Consider the following 22,070-nt stretch of genomic DNA (forward strand, 5'->3'; position numbering starts at 1 on the left):
GAATCAAGATCGCCACAATGCCCATCAATGTTCCGGAGGAATTGTCCGACGTGCACTCAGGCTCGTGCGACTCGTCCCTTCCCCCATCCACGCCGTCAACATCCCCCCTCGACTCCCGCTCGCATATAGCTCGTGCCGCCTCCAGAACGCTTAAACATGAACGGAGGAGCAGCCTAGGTTTGATTGACGCTGCCCGTGTGAGGATATCCCAGGACGTGAGTGCTTCGCACCGAACTCTCATACGTTCGGGGACGTGCCTAACACGTGTTGGACCTCCCTTTCCCTCTCTCGCCTTTGCACATATTAGTTTCGCGCATTTCTCTGTTCTACTGGCAAGCTACAGCGTCTCGAACGTATCTCGTCGGTTGAGGTGCGAGAGTCCGGGTGTCGTACACCGTGAATGTGTCTGACGTACTGCGGTAATGGGCGTTTAATCCCGAATAGACAGAAGAGACCGAGCATCCGAAGTTTGTGTATCCGAATTACGCCAGGAACCTCAGGCTACAACAGCTAGGCGTCGACGTCGAGCCCATGGAGTTATCGCCCCAACACGAAGAGAGACAAGGTAGGACACTTGGTGCCAGGGTGCGTGTTCGCAGAGACTCTGGGTAGTTCTCAAACTTACATGCATTCGGCCCTACGGTGCCATGCTCTCTCCGGAACCATCGATAGATTGTGAACTTTCTGAGCCGATCTCGTTCTCGCTCCAGGAAAAGACGTTCGCGCTCTCTCGATGCCGCCATGACCCATGACCCAATGCCGACGGAAGGCCCCGCCACAAGCAAGCATAAGCGACACTCGAGCTTGGATCCTGATGGCGGTTATGCTGCTGCTGCGCCCTCTTCTGGCTCGAGACCCGCTACTAGGTCGCCGTCGCGACCCATGTCTCCCGCCACGAAACCTAAGAGGTCGCCGAAGGCGCTTGGTGCACACTCGTCAAGCGCACAGACCGCAGGTCCGGTGGACATCCGGACGGAGGTAGTTATCCTGGAGCAGACTTCCCACAACTCGTCGCGCAAGGGCAAGAAGATGAACCTATTCGGGTTGACGCTCTCGAGCCCGCTCATGGGCTCGTTCGGCGACTCCCACAAATCGAAGTCACGATCGACGACCCCAGGACCTCAGTCGGGCGGCAAGAAAGGTCGCGGTGTTTTGTCCCGGCCTAGCTCTGCCAGCGGCTACCCGAGGACGCAGGATGAGCCCAAGCGACCCGTGAAAGGCGATGTTCTGCTGGACAACAACAGGCCCGTTTCACCCCCATCCCAAGCACGTTGTATGAGCGCGTCTCCTCGCCACAATGGCCAGTACAAGGAAGTCCAGGACGACGTGGACTCGGAAGCTCTGATGAGGGGAAGATGCTCGCCTCTGTGTGGACTGGTTCCGACCACTTCATCGAGGGGAAAGGGGAAAGAGAGGGAACGGTTGGAGGAATGGGAGCAGTTTGATGAGAAGGAGACCAGGCATCTGCCAGGCCGAACAGAGAGCGAGAAGGGGAAAGAGCGCATCACGAACCCAAACCCAAGAAAGGTACATTCGCCCACTCGAGAGCTCGAGAAAGGAAGCCGCCCTCTTGGTGCGTTGTCCATGGAGAGAGTTGCTAGTGGAAGCGGCACCAGTCGTGGTAGCAGGGCCAGGGACGGGGCGACAAGCGTAGTTCCCAGCAGCGTCCAGGCCAACATCAAGGCGAAACGCATCAAGCACGGCAGCTTTGACTTCGAGCGTCCTGTCTCTGCTGGCCAATCCAAGCCATTGCCGTCAGCAAATGTCAATGGCAGGACAATCGCACCCCCGCACGCATTGCAACGGAGTTCGAGCACCCGAGGTCCTGCTCGTAGGGTTACTTTGGACGACGGTCGACAGGATCGTCATACTCCATTGTCTTCTTCGCTACCTAAAGCACGACCAAAGCCAGCCCTTGACATCGACACGCATAACCTGGCGCGTCGCACCACGGGTAGCTCTGCAGCGACATCCCGGGGGCAGCCGTTGGTCATCCCTCGCAGTTCCGGATCCAAGGCACACCACGGCTCGGAGACGGATCCAGGATCACCAATCTCCTCGACCCACTCCGGCAACTCGTCAGCGTTGAACTCGTCCTGGGGCAAGAATGCGGGCAAGCGGATAGCTCGCGCGGCGCATCCCGCGTTCAAGTTTGAACCGGCCGTACCGACTATTCCCGGGTCTCCTGCGGACAGCGACGAGCGCAAACGATCCATTGCATCCTCAGGTACTGCGTCTCCGATGCCGCCGTCACCGTTGTCCAAGTCACGGCAAGCACGGAATGTGGGTAAGGGTCGCTCGCTCGACCTGAACCTCGGTTTGTCGTGGGCGCCGACGAAAGTGCGGGAGGACGCGTTGTCGCGGACGGCCGCTGGTCGTGTTACACCAGACTTGGCTGCGAGAGCCGGGGCGAGATGGAGAGCAGCTACCTCAGACGAGAGAGACAGGTTCGGCGCAGGCCAGTCTGGTGCCGAAGTGGCGGACGTTTTCCGCGAGGTGTTGGGAGATGCAGCGTATTCAACGTTCAAGACATGTACGTCTCCTCGTGTCTATGATTTGTGTCATGCTGACCTGGTACTCTTCCATTCAGACGTACATCGATATGATGCACGCGCAATACCGCTGGACGGCCCCTTTGGTCTGATGAATCACGTACAACGGCTGCTCGACTCGGCCCCCGGGTTGGACTCGCGGAGAAAGCAAGTTCTCTTGCACAAGCTCAATCGCGTTGTGCAGGAGATCCGGTGAATGGTGCATACCACGTTGTCGTGTCTTCCTTTCATCTCATGCGTGCCCACACTCCTCACCCTCCTTGTTGTTCTACCACATTGTTTCCTGCTGACACACTCCGATCGTTCCCGTTCATGCTCGCATCCGCGATGCGTTCGGTCTGCTCGATATGCTGCTACTCGATATGATCTGCTCTGCTCTCATTTACGTAGGTTCTGTACTTCGTAGATTGCATACTTGTTTTGTGTTCTATTTCGTTCGCCTCCATTTGATACCATTTGACGACCGCTCATCGACACTCACTCCAACAATAGGTCATATAATACACGCCTTCTTCACGTCTCCCTGGGACCTCACGAGTCATGCCTGTTTGCAATGTTGCCGTATGCTATCTACCCTTCGGAATATCGTTACATCTCATACAATACAGCACCAGTATCAACCAAGGCACGCTGGGCGTGTACCCTGCAGTGTTATCATGTCGCCGGCCTCAGAGCGCGGAGCCTGGCGGCGAGCTGGTCGTCCTCCTCTCCAATCACCTCCTTGTCCTTAATCTCGGCGGCTGGTGCGAGATCTTTCGATGCGAGGTCGTGCTGGAGTTCGATATCTGCCTCCTCAGCTGTCTGCTTCATCAGAGCTTCCACTTCATCCTGTGGCATGGATACAGCCGTCGTGTTGGACATAGTTTCCTCCATGTATGAGGTCTGCACGTCCAGGTCTGCGAATTGCGATTCGAATTTGTCCATGACGAGGGAAATCTACGAAACCACGCAGGTGGGGTCAGCGGGAATAAAGCTGGTGCACTGAGTAAGTCGTACTCTCTCGAGGTTCATGCTCTCCATGGCCTTGTCCATTCCCTTCACAACGGACGTCATGTTCCCAGTGACTTGGCGCATGGTCACCGCAGTCTCGACACGGCTTGCTACAGCATCTATTCGGCTGGAGAGTCTGAGCAGGTTCAAGGATTCATTCTTCTTGCGGATGGCATTAGCAGCGTAGATGCGAGCGCCCTCGTTGTTGCCTTGTTGTAGTGCCTGCAGCTGGAGGTCAAGATAGAACATTGACGTGATCATGCAGGTCGATTCACCTTCTTCAGGCGAGTCTTCTCCGTCTTCTCATCCTTCTGCGCCTTCTTGGCTTGTCGATTGAGTGTCTTAGCCGTGAACTGCGACGGTATTTAAGCATGTTACATTGACTGACTGTTCGTCCACCACACACCTTCAGCTGGAAGAGTGTCTCTAAGCATGATCAGGATGTGGTTCGCGTCCTCGCAACTCCACACTCACTTTCAAGGTTGCTCATGCTGATACGGCTGTGCCTGCGGGCCATAACTTGTCAGTGGCCGCATCATGACTGAGCACGTACATGTATAAACATACCTCGGAAAGTTGATAGTGTGTCGTCCTTCGCTGGGCGATCTTGAGATGGATGTACGAGCCTCCCCTGGGTCGCCACTGGGTGCGGTGCCCCGCGCGTCGCCGCAGCCAATAAAGATGCACAGAACGCTCCACGTGACACACTTCGGGACGCGTTTCGCCACTTCGTCACCGTGGCAGACACAAGCGTTTATAGCCAGCTGACACCCTCTGTACTTCGGATTCGCTACTAGGCCCTCCAACTGATCATCCACCTCAAAACCACCTTGACGAGAACAGGGGAAGATACTTCAATTGCGCCTGCGAGCTGGAGATGTTCTCTGTACTCCACAGTCTCAGGTTAGTGCACGCGATTGCCCACTCCATCACATGCTCACATCCCTCTCAGCTATGTAGGTGGTGCCGCAGCATTCATCTTCGTAACCTTGTCACTTGGTGCGTTTCTCAGAGTACATCAAGTGAGAATGAGACACTGAACCGTCATGAACAGCCAGCGGTCTTCTCTGGCTCTCAGAGTTGATCGAGGAGCATTCACGCATAGCCAAGGTAATAGGAGAAAGGGCCATCTACGTGAGTACTGTACGACGTTGGCATGGCATGTCACGTATAGACTAATGTCCGCAGTTTAATATACTTCTCCATTGTCTCTTGTACTTCACCGACTCTCTGCCGCTCAAGCACACGGCGTTCTCAATCGCTTGCCAGATAGTCTATCTGCAGAACTTCACTCCTAGCTGGCCATCGATCTCCTTGTCGTCATTCAGTTTCATTCTGTCCTGCGTTATGGTGATCTGTAATCACTTTACGTGGTTCTTCTACTTTTCCCACATTTCGCAGGAGGCGAGGCACGCTGCTCGTCGTCCATACGGGCAGCCCCGAAACACTCCACGAGTACCAAACTTTGGCGATATCGCGACCTTCTTTGGAATATGTGTCTGGTTCATTCCAGTCTTCCTATTCCTGAGCTTGAGCGCGAATGACAATGCTCTCCCTACAAACACGGGTATGTCGTCGAGCAACCCTGCTCTGCTGTTGCTGATTGACGCAACAGGGCATAGCAGTGTGCCCAACACTCCCACGGATGCCAACAAGGCATTCACACCAATCTCAACGCGTCCTCGCGGCTCTCTGTTCAGGAGTCTATACGATACGATGCCACGCGTGCGTCCTCGACCAACTCGCCGCGACACATCCGAGGGTCTGATCGCGCCCAGATCCCCTAACATGACGCCTCGCCCGGTGTCCCCCTCGCCGCTCCAGGCACCTACCACACATCTGAAGCGTGTGCCCTCGATGAACAATTTGCCTCCACCCTTGCTCTCGCCGGGACGGAGGGTTTCGAGCGAGAGTGGCGCTTCCGAGACCTCAACATTTGCATCCGCGAACGAGGTCGACCATTCAAATATTCGGATATCTCCGCTGAACCTAGGTATACCGCCAAGGAGGCCAGCTACCTCGGGGAGGCCTTCTAATGAAGGACGCCTGGAGATGAGGAGAAACACTAGTTCTTACGATTCTGGTACAATATGATATATGTGGATGGACTCGGCGCATGTAGCTCTGGACACTTGCTACTGCTATAGGGATCGACTTGGGAGTTCTACTGTAGTTTACCTAGCGCTGTCGTATGTACTTGGCGAGCTCAGATCGGCCTCTCGAGTTCTAGCGCTACTAGGACTTAGGTCGTACTGACTGCCTAACCTGCAAATCTCAGATTACATACTCTTTTTTTTTTTTTTTTTTTTTTTTGATTCACCGAGTTTAAAGCCCATACGCCGAGGTACATGCAGGCACTAATAGATCACTACCGAACGCTAAGACCGTTCCTCCCGAGCCCCATTTCCCCTTGTGGGTCCCTGCGGGTTACTCTCCTTCGTGCCTTGTTGAGTCCGAGGACGGGCAGTACCGTTGAGTGCTGGCGTCGAGATGTCGGCGCCAGACGCGACCCCCCGTAGGTAAGCGCTCCACAGATTACATACTCGCCACTGCTCCGCGATGTGTGCCGCCGGCTCACGGTCAATAATAGATGTCTCTTCTGAACGACACATTCCCCCATCCTCCTCGCCACTTACTTTCTGAGCGACTGCACTTCTGTGGCAGCTCTCGCAACGCAGCTTCAAGGGTATACATGCGTTTGTCAAGCACTCGCACTGTAACAGCGCAACGGCGGCCTTGAGCACCCAAAGACGGCATTGCCACAGACAAGATGCGCCTCCACCTGAGAGAAAGTCCGCGTACCCTCTATCTGGTCACGGACGCACAGGATGAGCCAGGTCGACCTAGCAGAGCACTGGTTTTCCGTGCAACCGAAGGCAGCTCATCTCAGGCCGTGGTCCAATTTCTTCCCAAGGATGAGGTCGATTTGTCTACCACCGTTAGGCTTGCCTCGGGCAGGGCGATTAAAGGGTGCCTCGGGCTCATATCTGTGTCGAACGGTGCGCCGATACATGTTTTTGCGGCTCAATCCCAGAGCTGACCCGTTGTCCCAACAGAGATATTCGCGGTCATGATCACGTCTGCGACCTCTGTGGGCAAGACACGCCCATCTGCGCGCACTGAAGAATCTGTCGCTCAAATACACGACGTTGGCTTCTATAGCCTCAATTCCTCCGCATGGGATGGCCTCTCGACCGACGTCGGTATGAGGTCAGGCTATGACGACCAGTCGGACAGTCCACTCGGTGACTCATATACAAACACGACACCGAATCCCGTATTCGAACATCCGTGCGCACCTATAACCAAGATCCTCTCTACAGGCACATTCTACTATGCCAATGAAGAACATTGGGATATCACGTCCCGTCTGCCGCTGCGCCTAGCTCGTCGAGCTGAATCGGGAGGAGTGACGGACGCGGGACTCTATGATGAACGATTCCTATGGAACGAGTACATCGTCCAGAGTCTGTTAGACTTCAGAGAGCGGCTAGATCCACAAGAACGAGACGAACTGGACCGAACACGTTTTATAGTAGGTCAGCCCACGCATACACGAGCACAAAAGTAACAAACGCACCACAGGCTCTCGCCATTCAAGGCTACGTGGGTGTATATAATCTGGCTCTGCCCGCCCCTCCGACCAGTGGCGCACCGACCATCGCAACCTTAGCCTTGATCTCCCGCTTGGGCTGGAAGCGGTCTGGGACTCGATTCAACACTAGAGGTGTCGATGATGATGGTAACGTGGCGAACTTCGTGGAGGTATGCAGTTCTCTGGCATATGAGTGACAATTTGCTGAGCCGCTTGCACAGACAGAGACCATTTTCAGCACCGACCAGCATTGCTGTAGTTACGTACAAGTACGAGGGAGCGTACCATGTATGTCTCTCACTATACTCAATACACCGCATTTACACTCGCATGTTTGTCGCGCCGTCCACTTGCAGTATTCTGGGAACAACAGGGACTCCAGACATTCGGCCACAAAATCCAAATAACCCGACCACAGGCCTCCCAACCGGCATTCGATCGTCACTTGATGCAGCTGATAGAAGAGTTTGGGTCGATGCATGCGATCAACCTGCTGGGCAGCAAAGAGAACGAAGCAATCCTGACCGCGGCGTACGCGAGACACCTTCAATCGGCTCGGACAGCAATGGGGGACACGGTCGGAATCACGCACTTCGACTTTCACAACGCGGTCAAGATTGGTGGTCACGAGAGTGTGTTCAGAGAGATAAGGCGCGGTCGTTGTTGAATGCCTGTTCGCGTCTAGGTCTCACCGTTCGATTTTAGGCGCTTAGAGAACATTGCCGACCACATCGATAAATTTGGCTTCTGCATGACTGACGCTTCCACTGACGAGCTCATAACGGAACAACGTGGGGTCTTCAGAACTAACTGTCTTGACTGGTACGTACTCCCCTTCTGGGTTATGACGCTGCAGCTATTGATTTGGGGACAGCTTGGATCGAACAAACTTCGTACAGGATATCTTGTCTCGCACAACCCTGGAACAATACCTGATGTTGATTCGAAAAGAGTGGGTTCAATCCACGGCTCTCTGGTCGCATCATAGGGAGTTGTGGGCTGAGAATGGAGATGCTCTATCTCGTATCTACGCTGGGACTGGTGCATTGAACACCAGTTTCACTCGCAGCGGGAAACGAACACTAGCTGGTAAGGCTAACGACCTGAAATCTCTGCCATTCTCTAACGGTCAGGAATAGGTGTGCTATCCGACGCCACGAAAAGTGTGTCCCGGGCGTACATCAACAACTTCCAAGACAAGGGTAAACAGATTGCGATTGACATGCTCGTCGTGAGTCACCGTCTTCAGAATATGACAATCATCTGAGAACTTGCGGACCAGGGAAACCTCAGCACCCAGAAAAAGGTGACCATCTATGATCCTATCCATGACTCGGTGCGCCGTGCCCTGGAAGCGAGGTGTGGATTACCTTGACCTTTCAATGCGACCATAACTGATGTAGCCCAGGCTGCCTGAGTACTCGACAACCAAATCGTGCACCATATTCGCTGGAACGTGGAATCTCAATGGCCGGGTTCGTACAAATGGTCGGATAGCCAGTCTCTGCGGTGCTCAATACTGCCTCGTGATTACAGCCGCCGTCGTCCGAGTCCTTGCTCCCATGGCTCTTCCCTCGTCATTGTAAGTTTTTAAAGTAACAGCGATCTACTATGCCCTCATCTTTCTCTCTCATCTCTAGATACCTCGGAGTGCGTTCTCTTCCCCGTCCGGTCCGTAAGATGAGATGGTCTGATGGCCATTCGTAGCCCGGACATTATCGTTATTGGCTTCCAGGAGATAGTCCCCTTGACTGCCCAGCAAATCGTGCAGGCCGACCCCGAACGCCGGTAGGTGGCCCTCCATCAGTTTCATGTTGGGCATTCGACGAACTGCTCGCAGGCGGGCCTGGGAGGCGAAAATCCTAGACACGTTCAACAAGAGGTCCGAGAGTAAGGGCGAGTACATATTGCTACGTGGTCATCAGGTGGGTTATTTTTCAAATTTTGTGGGCCCTTTGTTCATGATCTACGCCTCAGTTGGTTGGCACGGCGCTGCTCGTCTTTGTGAGATCCGAGCTCACATCTGCCATACGCAATGTCGAGGCCGCATCGCATAAGGTCCGTTCACCTTGTGCGGCGTGAATCTTGTCTCTCACGATGAACTGGATTTGCAGACTGGTCTCAGAGGGATGTCTGGTAACAAAGGAGCCGTGGGTATTCGGCTTGAATATTGCGACACCAGCTTCTGCTTCATCACCGCCCATCTTGCCGCTGGTCATACGAATGTGGACGAACGTAATGCCGACTATCGTACCATTACCAACGGTCTGCATTTCCTCAAAGGCAAGAACATCGATAGCCACGAGTATGTCTGATCCACCTCGACGGTGCTGCTCCTGACATTATCTCTAGCAATGTCATCTGGCTAGCGGACACGAACTATCGCATAGACCTTGAGAATGAGCACGCCAGGTCCCTCGCTGCGTCAAACGACTATGACGCCTTACTGGCTGCTGATCAGGTGGGCTACATGGAGAATGACAGAAATTGAGTCATGGCTAAGACATACAACAGCTCAAGCAAGCTATGGACGACGGTGCAGCGTACAGAGGGTACCAGGAAGGCCCCATATTGTTCCGTCCCACGTACAAATACGACGTCGGCACAGACAACTATGACACGGGGGAAAAGATGCGTATCCCTGCGTGGACAGGTCGGTTTCTCTTCTTCGAAGTGGAGTCATAATTAATGCCTGACGACCCCCAGATCGTGTACTCTTCAAAGGAACCTCCCTTGATCTGTCTTCCTACTCCCGAGCGGAGTTGAAGAGTTCGGATCACCGTCCAGGTGCGATTCTTGCCATGATTTAGTCCTCAGGATATTGCTTATGCGATGAACAGTATTCGCTCTCTTCCGCGCGGAAATTAGGATCATCGACCACGCTAGACGTGATGCGCTATCTCGTCTGTTGCTCGAAAGCGTCACTGCCAGCGGTCCTGGGGAAAAGCTCGACGAGAAGCTCGCTGAAATGACCTTCGGAGACGACACAGACAAGTGTGAGTGTCTTCTATTTCTATGTGTCAATGTTCAATGATGACCCTTCTTGCGCAGTACCTGCACCGAGTACAGATGACGCAGCGTGGTGGGATGACCCCGGTACGTCCTATATTTCGGCGGGTGACCCAGTATACTGATGAAACACGTAGAACACCCAAACGGCATCTTCGTGCCGACAAGTCCGCAGAGATCGTCTCGCAAGAGCACGAACCCGTTTGACTCTCCAGACAACTCGCCCTTGTCTTCCTCTCCCTCGTCATCCGAGGAAGAGCTGTACCATGCGCTGCAAAGCCCCTTGGCACCAGAGCAAGCACGCCGAAGGCCACCCCCGCCACCACCACTCCGTAGTGCGAGAAGCACTCCAAAAGATGACATGTAGTATACCTAGGGAAGCGCATCGTGATCACATTTGTTGCATCATTAGGCCGGAATGTATCAGAAGAGGGTAGGCACGCGTTTGTATGACGTTACGAAGCAAGCCATGACAAGAATGCTATGTATAATACAGGCTGTAGAAGAGGACGGTGGCGGATGTATGATAGCAGTTGCTAAATCAATCCTTGCTTCTTCAAATCCTCGTACGTCTTGCGGTTGTAGACATTGCCCTCCTCGTCTTCCAGCTCCTCCATGGTCTCCTGCTCGAAGATCTCATGTCGGCCTTCCTGCTTCAACTTCTCAGCAACTGTGACCGATCCATTAGATCGTCACGGCGGCGCATACAAGCAATGACCTACGGGCGAGGGCGTCTTCGATCCGAGTGATCTCGTGGAAGTGCTTTGTATTGGGCAGACCGAGTGCACGCATGCCAAAAGCGTGTCGTGATTCCTATTGATCTGTAAGAATCATGTCCCCAACTGATGCACAGCCATGACTCACTTGGAAGTGACGATCGAAGTTTTTTCTGAGAGAGCACAATCAGCATGGTGTGCATGTCCGACACGGAACAACTGACCTTCCCATGTATACGTGATCCGAGCAGATCTCACATCGATACTCGACCCCCAACCCGTGAAGCTTGTAGAGCCAATACGGGATCGGTTTGCCATCCCACCCTAGTGGGAGCTTGAGAGGGTTGTAGATCCGTTCTTCCTCTTCTTCCTCTTCTCCGCCGGCTTCACCATTCGCGGGTGCAGCCGCAGGGGGCGGAGGCTTGGACTGTTCGAGAAGCTCCTGCTCTCGTTCACGCGCGGTTAGAGAGAACCGGCGCTCCACGTTGGACTTCGTGTCATTGAGCACAGATGCGAGCGAACTCAGCAACTGAGTGCAGAGATGGGTGATTAATGCGGCATTACGATGCTTAGACTTCGCATTGGCCTGAGACGCCTCGTGTCCGGTTTGCTCATGAGCTGGCTGAGTCGGGCCGTTCGGATTCGCGGGAGGCTGCTCTAACGAACTCGCTTGCTTTTGTGTTGCCTTGATATGCTTCTTTGACGTCAAGTGAGCGTCGTACACAGTCTGCTTTGAGTACATCTTCTGACCTACATATACACTCCGTGAGATTTGCTCGCAGCAAATGAAAGACACACTTACAAGCTGCACACCAAATGCCCTCGCCAGTACCATTTGCTGCGGACTTGTTTGACTTTTCCTCTTCCCAGCCAGAGATCTCACCAGCATCCCACTTCGACGTGAATTGAGCCTCAGCCTCCTTCTGTTGAGACTCCACGACGACCAGAGGTTGTGCGCGTTTTGTGAAGGACATAAGGTACGTGTGCAGCGCCTTGATATAACTGGAGTAACGTGTCGGTAAAAGGCGAGGCGTACAGTGCGTTACAAATACTCACAGTTCGTAGTCGCGAGTCAAGCGACAATCTGTCGGTAGCTCAGAGTGAACAGGCTCAGACTGAGCGGCAAGGAGGGTATCCAAGTACTGCAAGTAGCCCAGACGCTTGCCGATGTTCTTGAGATTGTTATAAGTGGTATGATTAGCATACAGGTCAAGGTATTTGCCGTAAGCCTCTTCACCCGAGAACAGAAGGGCAACAGCTAATCCCCCAAGGTTGAGTCAAATGGCAAAGCATGAAGACAAGTAACGCACGATCGTCTTCCTCGTACTCCTCATCATCTCCTCTCTGCTCTTCCTCAAGAAATGCGGTCAACTCCGGGTCAAACCCAGCTATGATGGCGTCGGGATACTTGGCATGGTGCTCTTGTATTCGGCCTAACCGTGCGTAGAACGCGGATAAGTCACTTTGCTGTTGCGGAGGCGCAGAAAGAGAGTTGATCTCTGCCTTCCTCGTGTCCTGATCCTCGTACAGGTCCTTCAGAGTGACCAGCCGGGAGGATAGTCGGTCGAGCAGCTGGGACGCCTTATGCTCGACTTGCAACCGCGACTCGTGCGTCGGCTGCGGTTTGGAGAGGATAGTGTACAAGGCCCGCTCAAACCGCTCAACTTCCTCGTGCGTGTGTCGCTGAACCTCGATGATTGAATCCATGGCCGGGTAGGGGGAGCTCGCGCGAGGTGGTGGTCCAAATCGGTGGTCGGTGGCTGCAATGAAGAGACGGCTAGCGCTTACGCGAGCGTCTGTCATGGGAGAGCAGATATTCGAAGTCCGATCTACTTCGTCTTCACCAGAACGCTCAACTCCATACATCCCTCAAAATGGCTGGAATCAACTCCGGGGACGAGGTGTGTCTTCATGCTATGCCATTTGTATGCGTTTGACTCAAGCACGTATTTGGTGTGCCTAGAAACTCATCTTCGAGTCGTCGGAAGCAGTCTCGGTCGTGTCGACCTTCGACGACCTCGGTCTTAAGGAGGACCTGTTGCGTGGCATCTACGCCTATAGTGAGTGTTGAAACTGCTGTCACTTACTGTTACCATTCTGACGCCAACGAAGACTTCGAAAAGCCATCAGCCATTCAGCAGCGTGCAATTCTGCCTATCACCCAAGGACGCGATGTCATTGCGCAGGCTCAGTCCGGAACCGGAAAGACCGCGACATTTTCTATCTCCATCCTCCAGTCGATCGACGTGACCGTCCGCGAAACGCAGGCACTTGTCCTCAGTCCTACACGCGAGCTTGCAACGCAGATTCAATCCGTCGTCCTCGCTTTGGGCGATTACATGAACGTCCAATGCCACGCGTGTATCGGAGGGACGTCCATCGGAGAGGACATCCGGAAACTGGAGTATGGACAGCACGTAGTATCTGGCACGCCCGGGCGTGTGTTTGATATGATCCGGCGCCGCAGTCTACGGACTCGCAACATCAAGATGCTGGTGCTGGATGAGGCGGATGAGCTTCTGAACAAGGGGTTCAAGGACCAGATCTACGACGTTTACCGATACCTCCCTCCCGCAACTCAGGTCGTGCTCCTGAGTGCAACGCTGCCATACGACGTCTTGGAAATGACGACGAAGTTCATGACCGATCCCGTTCGCATCCTTGTCAAGCGTGACGAGTTGACGCTGGAGGGTATCAAGCAGTTCTTCGTCGCCGTGGAGAAGGAGGATTGGAAATTTGACACACTCTGCGACCTCTACGACACATTGACAATCACGCAAGCAGTCATATTCTGCAACACAAGGCGGAAGGTAGGTCGTCGGCTATGCAGTCTGCTGTGTTGTCTATTGGCTGAGCGCCATCAAGGTTGACTGGCTGACGGAGAAGATGCGCGCAGCCAACTTCACCGTCTCCTCAATGCACGGCGAGATGGTGCAGAAGGAACGCGACGCCATCATGGCGGAATTCCGCAGTGGGACATCGTGAGTATTTTTGCCATTGTAGGCTTCGATGGGCGCTGACCGAGTCCATAGACGCGTTCTCATTACGACGGATGTCTGGGCTCGCGGTATTGACGTGCAACAAGTATCGCTCGTCATAAACTATGATCTCCCTGCGTACGTATACGCGTGCTAGTGAGATTGAGATTCTGTACTGACTGCGACGGCAGAAACCGCGAAAACTACATTCACCGTATTGGTCGCTCTGGTCGGTTCGGCAGGAAGGGTGTTGCCATCAATGTGAGTACCGATGATAGTTGTTCAGAGAGAAGCACTGACTGTGGGTGCCTTGTAGTTCGTCACAGTGGACGATGTCCGCATCTTGCGTGACATTGGTAAGTCCTACGTGTGTGTTCCCCGCTACTTATGACTGACGCTGCTTGCGCGCAGAACAATACTATGGTACACAGATAGTAAGTACAGCCCCCTTGTATGCAAGACGCACGTACTCACGGCTTCGCCCCAGGACGAAATGCCGGTGAATGCTGCGGAGCTCATCTAAGAGCTCGTCGTTACCTTGTGCTGTAGTTATATGTTCTGCTAGGGCTTCCTTCTACGAACGCTGTTTTCTGAGTCTGGCATCATTATTGTATTGTACTTGCGCTGCAGGATGGAGTGACAGTCTTCCGCTGCTTGTCTTGTTGGAGACGCCCGAGTAGGTGTGACGGTGGCCACGTGAGGGACGTCACAGATGAGTGATGTGCCACGCGGTGGGCTGCTACCTTTGTCTTTGGCCACATCCGCATCTTCCTTTCACTTATAACCGCGACTGCGACTACTAGGGCCACTCCTCATCGTCCTCTCGTCTTCCACATTCCCAATATGCCTCCTATGCATATGCGTCTAGGTCGTCCCCCGCTGCACGATCTTCCTCTCGAGCAATTCTTGCTACCCGACGACAACACTCCATCGCCTCATAGAGTGATCAAGCGTCCGCTTTCTCCTGGTGGCTCGTCTCGTCGCAGCCCTGCCAAACGACGCATCCTTGCGGTTGACGGCGCATGCTCGCCGCAGAAATCGAGCGAGAACCATGATCCGTCGTCGCCTCGCACCCGTCGATCGTCTCGCAGGCTCAGTGCCGCTCTGAAGGGTGCAGACAGCCCCTCCAAGAAACTCGATTTCAGCCGTCTAAGCGTCAGCATGGCGGCAGACGAGGATATGGAACAGGAGGCTATGGTCGATGGGCCCCCTCAGCCCATTGCATCCGTATTGGCGCCCTCACCCGAGTTGCGGCTTAATAATGGGAACTCGTTGGGCTCGTCCGCTACGCCTCACGTCCATGTCACTACCTTCGACGCGCACATCTCACGCACGCACGTCGTCGGCCCTGTCGTCGGGCAACCGTCCATAGAGCCATTGGCGACCGACCCCACGCCACACGAGACCGCTGCACCCGACCGCCAGTCTCCCCACTACCCCGGTTTCGATGTCTACCGGGACACTTGCATCACCGAAAATAGCACTGAGTGCTCCTCTCAGGATATGGACGTTGACATCTGCGGGAGTGCCGACGATTCGCAGCTCGACCTAGTAGCTATGCGGAGGGAAGCTGAAAAGGAAAACATTCAGCCACGGAGGGCGCGAGGCTCCATGGGACCTCCCGCTATGCCCGGCGAAGTCGCCTGGGCTAAAGCAGGACTGCTTCCTCCAACTGCACACCGGAAGCTCCAGGACGTAAGGGGCAGACCGCGATCCCAGCGGGGCAGTATGGCCTGAGGTCGTGCTCGCGACGCGGATTATCCAGGTTCCTATACGGTCCCAACGCTCGCAAACACAGCCGTCCGCCTCGGACACCTGCCAACGACGACGGCGTCTGCGCGCCTTGCATCTTTGGAGTGCTGGGACGGACTTGGCCGTGTGCGTTTCATGGGTTTCTTTGCTGATATCGTGTATTCTTTGTTTAATATTTTCCCGTCTCCCCATCTCATCATCACTGCTTGTTTTACATCCACGACGACACTCTTTCTCGACGTTATCTCACTAGCAACAATCTAGGCCTTCCATTTGCAGGGTGGTACATATGTAGTATACGAGCTGTTCCGGTCATCACACATCACGAAAAAATGTATGCACAATAACTTCTACGACATGTATGCATTATTATGCTTTATCCATCGAACTCTTTCTTGCATGTGTTTCGGCAACACAGAACAGGTGCTGTACGATGTATCAAGGCCCGACGCGACCAAGCCCAAGGTCAGTGGGTCGCGACGCGTTTGTTTGTTGATGTTGACAAATAAATACCGCCGTACATCGCCCGTGGCAAGAACACGTCGAGCGACCATACTACGACTCAGAGCCACCGTCACTACGCTCTCGCAGGTCACTCGAGGGGACTCGACATTCGCTCAACATGCTACATAAACTCGTTCTGTTGTACACGCTCTCATCCTTGGTCTTATCGGGTTGGGCACAGTTTCAATTCTTCGAGCACATGTTCGGTCAACCCATGCATCAGCAGCAGAGGTCCTCGGGATCTCCTAGCCCGGGACAGTGGATGGCACACGCGGAATAGCGGTGAGGAGGGTTTTCTATTGCGACGCCAGAACTTCGAGTGAACATGTTCGCGCATCCTCGAATCCTCTAGTACCATGCTCGCAGTATCTATGTCCTAACAGCCTCATTTGCGTCTCAAATCCGGCGGACTGCCCTTGTCCTGATCTCGAGGACATCAAATGCGTAGTCCCTGACGCAAAGGCCAAACAAAGGGGTACTGTTGTGTGCACACGCGGAGCCAGCGATTGCAAGCAGGTCGAGCGATTAGCTTCTAAGCTCGCATGAAGCGCAGACCCGGGTGCCCTGGTGACGTGAGTCGCTCTTTTCCGAAGCAACGGGGAGAGTTGATCTGATATCACTATGTACTAAGCAGGCTCCTGGGCGGCGATCGCTGAGCAACTTTAGCCCTTTCAGGCACCTCGAGCTCGCTGCAAGTAGCCGGAAGGCATTCTGTGGTGATGGTACACGGTGACTTCATGTATGCCCGCGCCGTCTCATATTCAAGTATATTGGCATGGCCTACAGCTTCATAACGGTGTGCGCTGTTCCAGCGAGGTCTGACGAGACGAATGTCATGTTGTCCCGAAGTAAAGAAGGCCACCGTACGATGTGCGTCTTCGCGCCTGTGGAGGGGCCATCTATTTTGGAAGCTAAGCCAGAAACACCCTGGACGCTCTCGCGACTCACAAAGCGCAGGCTAGGTGTGGGCCTCAACGAAGACACGCGATGCAGTGCAACTTGCATGGGAAGCCCTTTCGATGCGTCCTTGCACGCACAACGCTTGTCAATGTGCATCTGATCAATCGCTCCTCAGGCACCGGTGTGCCGGAGGGATAATTCTACTTCTCTCCGAGAGATGGCATTCTATAACATTCCTCCGGGAACTGTAAGATGCCATCGGTAGCGAACCTCGCAGCCAACTGGAAGCGTGTCGTTGTAGAACCGGAGATGGCCACATATAGCCATCAGCTGATTTAGCTCGGGTGCGAAATCGCGCAAAACAGGATCTCGCGACGCAGTCGTGATGGACTTCTCCAAGACTTCTCCGGGACAGCGTGTCGCGATCGGCGCCACGCACACAATTCAAAGCCAGAATCCTCACACAGCCAACTGTAGTCTATGGCACGTACGTCGCACCGTCGTTCTTCCCAGGCTTGACGCTGTCCGTTTGTTTGGAACAGGTTCATTATTTCGGTGTTGCTCAGACACTGCTGCATGTTGGAATCGATCGGCGCGTGGGCTGTTCTGGCTACTCTCATGCCCAGGGCCGAACGCCAGGTTGCCGTCCATTTAGCATTTGGTGACTTCTGTCGTTACTCGATCAATGTTCGATGGCGAGTCTTGCAGCGGAGAATGGCCTCGTTGTTTCATAAAAACTGTCGGAGCATTGTCTGCGCGCTCCGTATGCAATGTGCCGTACTCCACTGGGTCATTCGTCCGCTATGTGATTGACCGAGCGGAAGAAGTCGGAGATGTGCGTGCTACATTGCTTTCCCAATGGTATGTTGAGTGTGGTGACTCGCGTGAGAGAACAGCCCGCATCCTCTGAAAACGACCCCTGGTGCCAATGCAGTGGTGTCGTGACGGATCATGAATCACAGTCCGAGGTATGGCCTACCAGGTGTTTTTGAACATATCGAAGGCGCGCACAGTAAGCAAAATGACGCCGCCGCATCGCGGCAGAAGAACACTGGCCGCACTGCTTTCTGATGAATACCTCCTCCCGGCGCGGCGCGTTACCTCTATCGCATGACGACTCGGGTGCATAGGGGAGGCCGTACTGTCTGGCGATCCACACAGGGGTGCCGTGAGCCAGCGCCGATTATGACGACAGGTTTGAATCGTTGATACGGCACTGGAAATATAGGTCCCTTGCCTCACTGATGATCGAAGGCGTAAACGTTGACGGCCTATTCTGGTGCGGTGAGCACGGTGATTCGCCTTTCTAGGGTCTGCTGAGCTGAGAATCGGTGCCGTCATACAATTGATCGCAGGCGTTCTTGTCTTCCGCATGGGAACAAGCTGGGCGGGGCTCTCCCGCATTTACTCTGGCAGTTGGGTGGGCAGTTGCTGTGACATTGTTAGGTCCGTCTCGTCGTGCTGGGTTCTGACATCTGTACATGAGCGGCCCCTGACCTGTGAACAGGTAAACAATGCTACCATCGCCCTCCGTCATGGCCAGTGCTACATTCATCCGTGATATGGGGCCTAAAAGTGGTTCGTGAAATACTTCACTGTCCGTTTGGGGATTGTCCGACATTATGGCCACACTAGACGGGATCTTCGCCGACATGGCACTCATGCTGGCAGCTCTCCGACACAACGCGCGACATATAGAGGATGCCCAATTCACGGAACCAAGGTAAGTGTGCCTGGTTTCGAACTTTGCGGACTATCTTCGACCGCACATAATCGCAAGGTGCACGTGTATCAGGGCTGATGAGTCGGTGACTCGGGGTCAACGACTCGGTTTGTTCTTGTCTGATGTGCAATAACGCCTCTCACGTCCCTGTGCTGATCGATGACCAGAATCTTGCCCCCAGCATATCTTGATGGGAAGCTCGAAGTCAGTGCCACTGGAGAACATGCCAGGACCTGCCTATCTGCCGCGGTTCAATTGTCATGCGAAGCGATGACCTCGTGCACTCCGAGGGAAATGAGCAATGGTTGGCGAGGCTGTATAACACTCCTTTCTCGCTCTGTATGCGAGCCTATGCTTACGCTGGCATGCTCCACTAATGTTGAAGTTTCGCTGCATGTTTCACAGTGGACGATGGGCGTCCCCAAGACGGCGCGCAATGGTCTTGGTCGGCACTAGTAAGAGGAGAAGTCGTTGCTCTCACTTCTATTGGAAAGACCGCTCCGTGATACCGGTACACCTAGACGAATGGGATGCTTAATCTCAACTTACTAGTAGGTCAACCGATGCCAGGAGCGTTGTACGTCGTGTCAGTACCGCTTGAAAGAGCTCCTATCGCACGCTCCCTTTCTCGAGAGTCGAGGCATCGTGTTTTTTGCATTCATTCTCCTCCATGAGAAATATCTCCAAGTTCATTGTTCATTTTTGCCTGCGGGCACTAATATCCGTGTCGGGCTTGTCGTCACTGCCACCACCGGTCTCCTTCTATGCGCACTCCGCCTACAGCGCCCGGAATGACAAGCTTCTGTACTGCAGACATTTTCTGGCCAGACTAGCACTGGTACTCCGACGAGTAGTCCGAACCAAATCGATTGTTTAGCGACAAGGACCTGCGGCACTCGGAGGTCAATCGTTGTTACAATCATAGGGTCGCTCGGCAAAGTAGCAGAGAGCGAGATGACACGTCACTGTGCTATTTTCTCAGCAATTTTATTGTCATAAAGCGCATTCGGAGACATGTTTCGTGGTCATTCCCGTCTGTCGTACCTTCATGGCTGGAAGTGGCTTAGCTGATCTTCCACACCTGCCTTTTTCGGATTTAAGGTCCGCTTAAAGTGTCATAGGACCATGTTGGTCCTTGCGCCACCACGCCCCCGCGTGATCCTGCACTCGACGGTCATGGCTCTCGCTCGCCCAGCTGTAAGTGCCTTCATCTCCGTACATCTTCTCCACTGAGCTAACGTTTACATAGGCTAAGCTTCCGCCTGGTGCTAATCGAATCCTCTTCGTGAAAAATCTGAATTACACAATCACGGGAGAAGACTTGTATGACCTCTTCGGCCGCTATGGTAGTATTCGCCAGATTCGTATCGGCAATGAGCAAAAGACACGGGGAACAGCCTTTGTCGTCTTCGACGATGTCATGGATGTATGTCTGCAACACGGTCTGGTGCAGCACCTAATCCAATTCTGACATCTTCCGCGCCAGGCCAAGAACGCACTCGATCACCTGAACGGTTTCCATCTGCAAGAGCGGTACATTGTAGTTCTGTACCATATGCCTGCAAAGCAGGATGCGGCTGCCGCAAAAGCCGATCTAGCCCGCAGAGAGGAAGAACTGGCTCAGCTCAAGAAACATCACGACATCAAAGACGAGGATTGAGCCGTATGGTGAGTCGTGCCCATCTGAGAACGCTCTTATCGCTCACTCAAACACACGATCCCAGCCTTGTCTCGGAGCATCTCGACGCTATTGGTCTCCGTTCGCGGGAGAACCACATCAGCCTGAGTCAGTCACGCTGTGTGTAACGACCACAGGCCAGCATCATGTTTTCCCGCGAGAACGCTAGCTTACCATGTCGATTCATCAAAGCAATTGACCGCGTTCTAGTTGCCGTGCTCGTCTCACTTGTCTGTCCAGACTCGGGACGCTGTACCTCATGTCGCAATGAAATTGTCCAGCTGAACTGTTGCAAGCGCATGAAGCAAATTTTGTTGGCCTGTGAGCAAGGTGCGGGGAATACGCCGTTAGTGAACGATGACGCCATGCCGGGCTTAGGCTATTAACTTCTAGCTTCACGCTCGATTGAACTCATCGGTGCCTCCTATTCCGTCTACACTAAACACTGATCCGATAGAGTTCCGTCATCGATATCCAAGACGTTGTACAAGAGATCCAGATTTGGTCTCAGCCTCACTGACCAAGGCCCGCCGCTATGCAGTTGTCGCAGAAACCATCGATCTGACGCGCTATGAGAAAAGAAAATCAGTGTACCGTGCGGAGGGCAGCGCAGTCGAACCCACTGAATTGCTGGGGCCACTGGCGACTGGGATACGGTGAGTCGTTGACGCGAGTAATCACGGAGAATTACTAACGTCTGCCAACATTCCGTTCTACAATTATGAGCGTCGGTACGGTGATTGGGGCTGTGTATACACTTCGCGTCTTCGCATTTAATCTGACAAAAACGTCAGTCGTGGGTCGAGAATTTTGTTCTGCTGTGACTGACCTCGATTTCCTGTAGTGAACAGGCACATGTCATAGTCAGAAGACACCTACAGAGCGACGATGTGGAACTTTACATTCGGAACGCTGTGGCCACATCTAGCCGATGTGTCAGAAGACGTTCATGCAAGTGCTGGGTGAACGAACCTGGTCCAAACAGTGTTGACTCTGCAGTGAGAGCGGTCAGTACCATCATCGTGAAGGGGAAGCCGCCAGATTTACTGTCTGAGGTGGCACATCGCTCTGTATACGCAGGCTTTGCTGAAGGTTTGTCTGGGATGAGGTTGCGGTGAGTGGGGGCTGGTTACATGCTGAATTTCGTGCCCACTCTTTTATATGCAGGGGGGAGAGCATCGTTGCATGGCGATTCATTCCCAAGTCCTCCGGCGAACTCATTGGAACTCGCAGACGAGAGAAGATTGCCCGATCTATCCCCAGGCGTAGGGAGTGGCCATCGCATGCAAGAGAAGGCTCTTTCCCTCCTGACTGCCGCTAACGCTGATCCGGCGACGATGCTTCGCTCTGTCACAGGAAATGCATTATCCAGCCGGCCATCGGGATCTGCCTTGCCTGCCTGATCTGGCGTCGTTCAGCCTCACGTTTTGCGGCAGGATACCATGCGTTCGTGGTGACAAAGTCGTAGTCCGCTCTCCCGACTAGTCCTCAGACGTCTGATTTGTATAGCGTTATCTGTGAGTCGTTTATCGCACCTTTTACTCTGCCCAGTCCGATTGGGGGAGAGATGTCCAAGATTCCGGTGGCGCCATCGTAATGAACTCCGGACGAGTCTGATGATTGAAATGTGTAGCACATGTCGGAGCGTAACTGGAGTTGTTCATGGCCGCCTT

The 22,070-nt window shown here is 53.8% G+C and overlaps 9 protein-coding genes across 9 annotated transcripts; 7 read left to right on the plus strand and 2 right to left on the minus strand.

The window, feature by feature from the left end:
- Nucleotides 1-1,344: 1,344 nt before the first annotated feature.
- On the plus strand, nt 1,345-2,748 carry C8Q71DRAFT_697140 (uncharacterized protein; the record flags this gene model as incomplete). The annotated part of the gene is made up of 2 exons (XM_047919949.1): nt 1,345-2,533; nt 2,591-2,748. The coding sequence occupies 2 exons, from the start codon at nt 1,345-1,347 to the stop codon at nt 2,746-2,748; spliced, it is 1,347 nt and encodes a 448-aa protein (XP_047784886.1).
- A 229-nt stretch (nt 2,749-2,977) lies between these two features.
- On the minus strand, nt 2,978-4,286 carry C8Q71DRAFT_28852 (vacuolar assembly protein DID2). The gene is made up of 6 exons (XM_047917565.1): nt 4,110-4,286; nt 4,017-4,048; nt 3,949-3,968; nt 3,818-3,895; nt 3,549-3,764; nt 2,978-3,488 (listed from the first exon to the last, which is right to left on the minus strand). The coding sequence occupies exons 2-6, from the start codon at nt 4,030-4,032 to the stop codon at nt 3,207-3,209; spliced, it is 612 nt and encodes a 203-aa protein (XP_047784887.1). The 5' UTR covers nt 4,033-4,048; nt 4,110-4,286; the 3' UTR covers nt 2,978-3,206.
- On the plus strand, nt 4,273-5,845 carry C8Q71DRAFT_819663 (DUF396-domain-containing protein). The gene is made up of 5 exons (XM_047926155.1): nt 4,273-4,445; nt 4,495-4,541; nt 4,597-4,676; nt 4,731-5,109; nt 5,158-5,845. The coding sequence occupies exons 1-5, from the start codon at nt 4,420-4,422 to the stop codon at nt 5,634-5,636; spliced, it is 1,011 nt and encodes a 336-aa protein (XP_047784888.1). The 5' UTR covers nt 4,273-4,419; the 3' UTR covers nt 5,637-5,845.
- A 258-nt stretch (nt 5,846-6,103) lies between these two features.
- C8Q71DRAFT_28915 (DNase I-like protein) lies at nt 6,104-10,689 on the plus strand. Its single transcript, XM_047917574.1, has 22 exons — nt 6,104-6,541; nt 6,599-7,077; nt 7,128-7,307; nt 7,359-7,425; nt 7,494-7,788; nt 7,843-7,959; nt 8,012-8,226; nt 8,277-8,368; nt 8,420-8,496; nt 8,546-8,612; nt 8,674-8,719; nt 8,778-8,787; nt 8,845-8,925; nt 8,978-9,062; nt 9,115-9,195; nt 9,252-9,442; nt 9,490-9,598; nt 9,652-9,790; nt 9,844-9,924; nt 9,978-10,133; nt 10,189-10,233; nt 10,284-10,689. Exons 1-22 carry the CDS (start codon nt 6,313-6,315, stop codon nt 10,511-10,513), a joined length of 3,072 nt encoding a protein of 1,023 aa, XP_047784889.1. The 5' UTR covers nt 6,104-6,312; the 3' UTR covers nt 10,514-10,689.
- Nucleotides 10,596-12,638, minus strand: C8Q71DRAFT_28967 (RNA splicing factor PRP9). The gene is made up of 7 exons (XM_047917577.1): nt 12,173-12,638; nt 11,919-12,120; nt 11,665-11,864; nt 11,087-11,612; nt 11,011-11,035; nt 10,869-10,959; nt 10,596-10,816 (listed from the first exon to the last, which is right to left on the minus strand). The coding sequence occupies exons 1-7, from the start codon at nt 12,567-12,569 to the stop codon at nt 10,683-10,685; spliced, it is 1,575 nt and encodes a 524-aa protein (XP_047784890.1). The 5' UTR covers nt 12,570-12,638; the 3' UTR covers nt 10,596-10,682.
- A 67-nt stretch (nt 12,639-12,705) lies between these two features.
- Nucleotides 12,706-14,559, plus strand: C8Q71DRAFT_731260 (DEAD-domain-containing protein). The gene is made up of 9 exons (XM_047922162.1): nt 12,706-12,763; nt 12,826-12,922; nt 12,975-13,672; nt 13,728-13,843; nt 13,895-13,978; nt 14,032-14,101; nt 14,157-14,196; nt 14,252-14,274; nt 14,328-14,559. Exons 1-9 carry the CDS (start codon nt 12,737-12,739, stop codon nt 14,361-14,363), a joined length of 1,191 nt encoding a protein of 396 aa, XP_047784891.1. The 5' UTR covers nt 12,706-12,736; the 3' UTR covers nt 14,364-14,559.
- Nucleotides 14,560-14,593: 34 nt separating this feature from the next.
- C8Q71DRAFT_731263 (uncharacterized protein) lies at nt 14,594-15,992 on the plus strand. The gene has a single exon (XM_047922163.1). It carries the CDS (start codon nt 14,684-14,686, stop codon nt 15,575-15,577), a length of 894 nt encoding a protein of 297 aa, XP_047784892.1. The 5' UTR covers nt 14,594-14,683; the 3' UTR covers nt 15,578-15,992.
- C8Q71DRAFT_29244 (uncharacterized protein) lies at nt 15,754-16,786 on the plus strand. Its single transcript, XM_047917595.1, has 4 exons — nt 15,754-16,057; nt 16,129-16,378; nt 16,449-16,668; nt 16,728-16,786. Exons 1-3 carry the CDS (start codon nt 15,929-15,931, stop codon nt 16,640-16,642), a joined length of 573 nt encoding a protein of 190 aa, XP_047784893.1. The 5' UTR covers nt 15,754-15,928; the 3' UTR covers nt 16,643-16,668; nt 16,728-16,786.
- Nucleotides 16,787-19,895: 3,109 nt separating this feature from the next.
- C8Q71DRAFT_698060 (uncharacterized protein) lies at nt 19,896-20,379 on the plus strand (the record flags this gene model as incomplete). Its single annotated transcript, XM_047920003.1, has 3 exons — nt 19,896-19,916; nt 19,969-20,145; nt 20,206-20,379. The coding sequence occupies 3 exons, from the start codon at nt 19,896-19,898 to the stop codon at nt 20,377-20,379; spliced, it is 372 nt and encodes a 123-aa protein (XP_047784894.1).
- Between the last annotated feature and the right edge of the window lie 1,691 nt (nt 20,380-22,070).

This window comes from Rhodofomes roseus, assembly GCF_022264815.1.
Source record: "Rhodofomes roseus strain CIRM-BRFM 1785 chromosome Unknown C8Q71scaffold_1, whole genome shotgun sequence".
Classification (NCBI taxonomy): domain Eukaryota; kingdom Fungi; phylum Basidiomycota; class Agaricomycetes; order Polyporales; family Fomitopsidaceae; genus Rhodofomes; species Rhodofomes roseus.

Excerpts from the sequence above, each read along its gene's own strand:
- C8Q71DRAFT_29244 (XM_047917595.1), top strand. The coding sequence starts at position 15,929 with ATGCACAATAACTTCTACGACATGTATGCATTATTATGCTTTATCCAT. Across the intron at positions 16,058-16,128 it reads CCGACGCGACCAAGCCCAAG|AACACGTCGAGCGACCATAC; the intron begins GTCAGTGGGTCG and ends GCCCGTGGCAAG. Across the intron at positions 16,379-16,448 it reads ATGGCACACGCGGAATAGCG|TACCATGCTCGCAGTATCTA; the intron begins GTGAGGAGGGTT and ends CGAATCCTCTAG.
- C8Q71DRAFT_28915 (XM_047917574.1), top strand. The coding sequence starts at position 6,313 with ATGCGCCTCCACCTGAGAGAAAGTCCGCGTACCCTCTATCTGGTCACG. Across the intron at positions 7,308-7,358 it reads ACGTGGCGAACTTCGTGGAG|ACAGAGACCATTTTCAGCAC; the intron begins GTATGCAGTTCT and ends CCGCTTGCACAG. Across the intron at positions 9,791-9,843 it reads GCGTATCCCTGCGTGGACAG|ATCGTGTACTCTTCAAAGGA; the intron begins GTCGGTTTCTCT and ends GACGACCCCCAG.
- C8Q71DRAFT_28852 (XM_047917565.1), bottom strand. Across the intron at positions 3,896-3,948 it reads AGACACTCTTCCAGCTGAAG|TTCACGGCTAAGACACTCAA; the intron begins GTGTGTGGTGGA and ends ATACCGTCGCAG. Across the intron at positions 3,765-3,817 it reads AGAAGACTCGCCTGAAGAAG|GCACTACAACAAGGCAACAA; the intron begins GTGAATCGACCT and ends CTCCAGCTGCAG.
- C8Q71DRAFT_819663 (XM_047926155.1), top strand. The coding sequence starts at position 4,420 with ATGTTCTCTGTACTCCACAGTCTCAG. Across the intron at positions 4,542-4,596 it reads CTTCGTAACCTTGTCACTTG|CCAGCGGTCTTCTCTGGCTC; the intron begins GTGCGTTTCTCA and ends CGTCATGAACAG. Across the intron at positions 5,110-5,157 it reads TGCTCTCCCTACAAACACGG|GGCATAGCAGTGTGCCCAAC; the intron begins GTATGTCGTCGA and ends TTGACGCAACAG.
- C8Q71DRAFT_28967 (XM_047917577.1), bottom strand. The coding sequence starts at position 12,569 with ATGGATTCAATCATCGAGGTTCAGCGACACACGCACGAGGAAGTTGAG. Across the intron at positions 11,613-11,664 it reads GGGCATTTGGTGTGCAGCTT|GTCAGAAGATGTACTCAAAG; the intron begins GTAAGTGTGTCT and ends GTGTATATGTAG. Across the intron at positions 11,036-11,086 it reads GATCACGTATACATGGGAAG|AAAAAACTTCGATCGTCACT; the intron begins GTCAGTTGTTCC and ends GTGCTCTCTCAG.
- C8Q71DRAFT_731260 (XM_047922162.1), top strand. The coding sequence starts at position 12,737 with ATGGCTGGAATCAACTCCGGGGACGAG. Across the intron at positions 12,764-12,825 it reads GAATCAACTCCGGGGACGAG|AAACTCATCTTCGAGTCGTC; the intron begins GTGTGTCTTCAT and ends TGGTGTGCCTAG. Across the intron at positions 13,979-14,031 it reads ATAAACTATGATCTCCCTGC|AAACCGCGAAAACTACATTC; the intron begins GTACGTATACGC and ends CTGCGACGGCAG.
- C8Q71DRAFT_731263 (XM_047922163.1), top strand. The coding sequence starts at position 14,684 with ATGCCTCCTATGCATATGCGTCTAGGTCGTCCCCCGCTGCACGATCTT.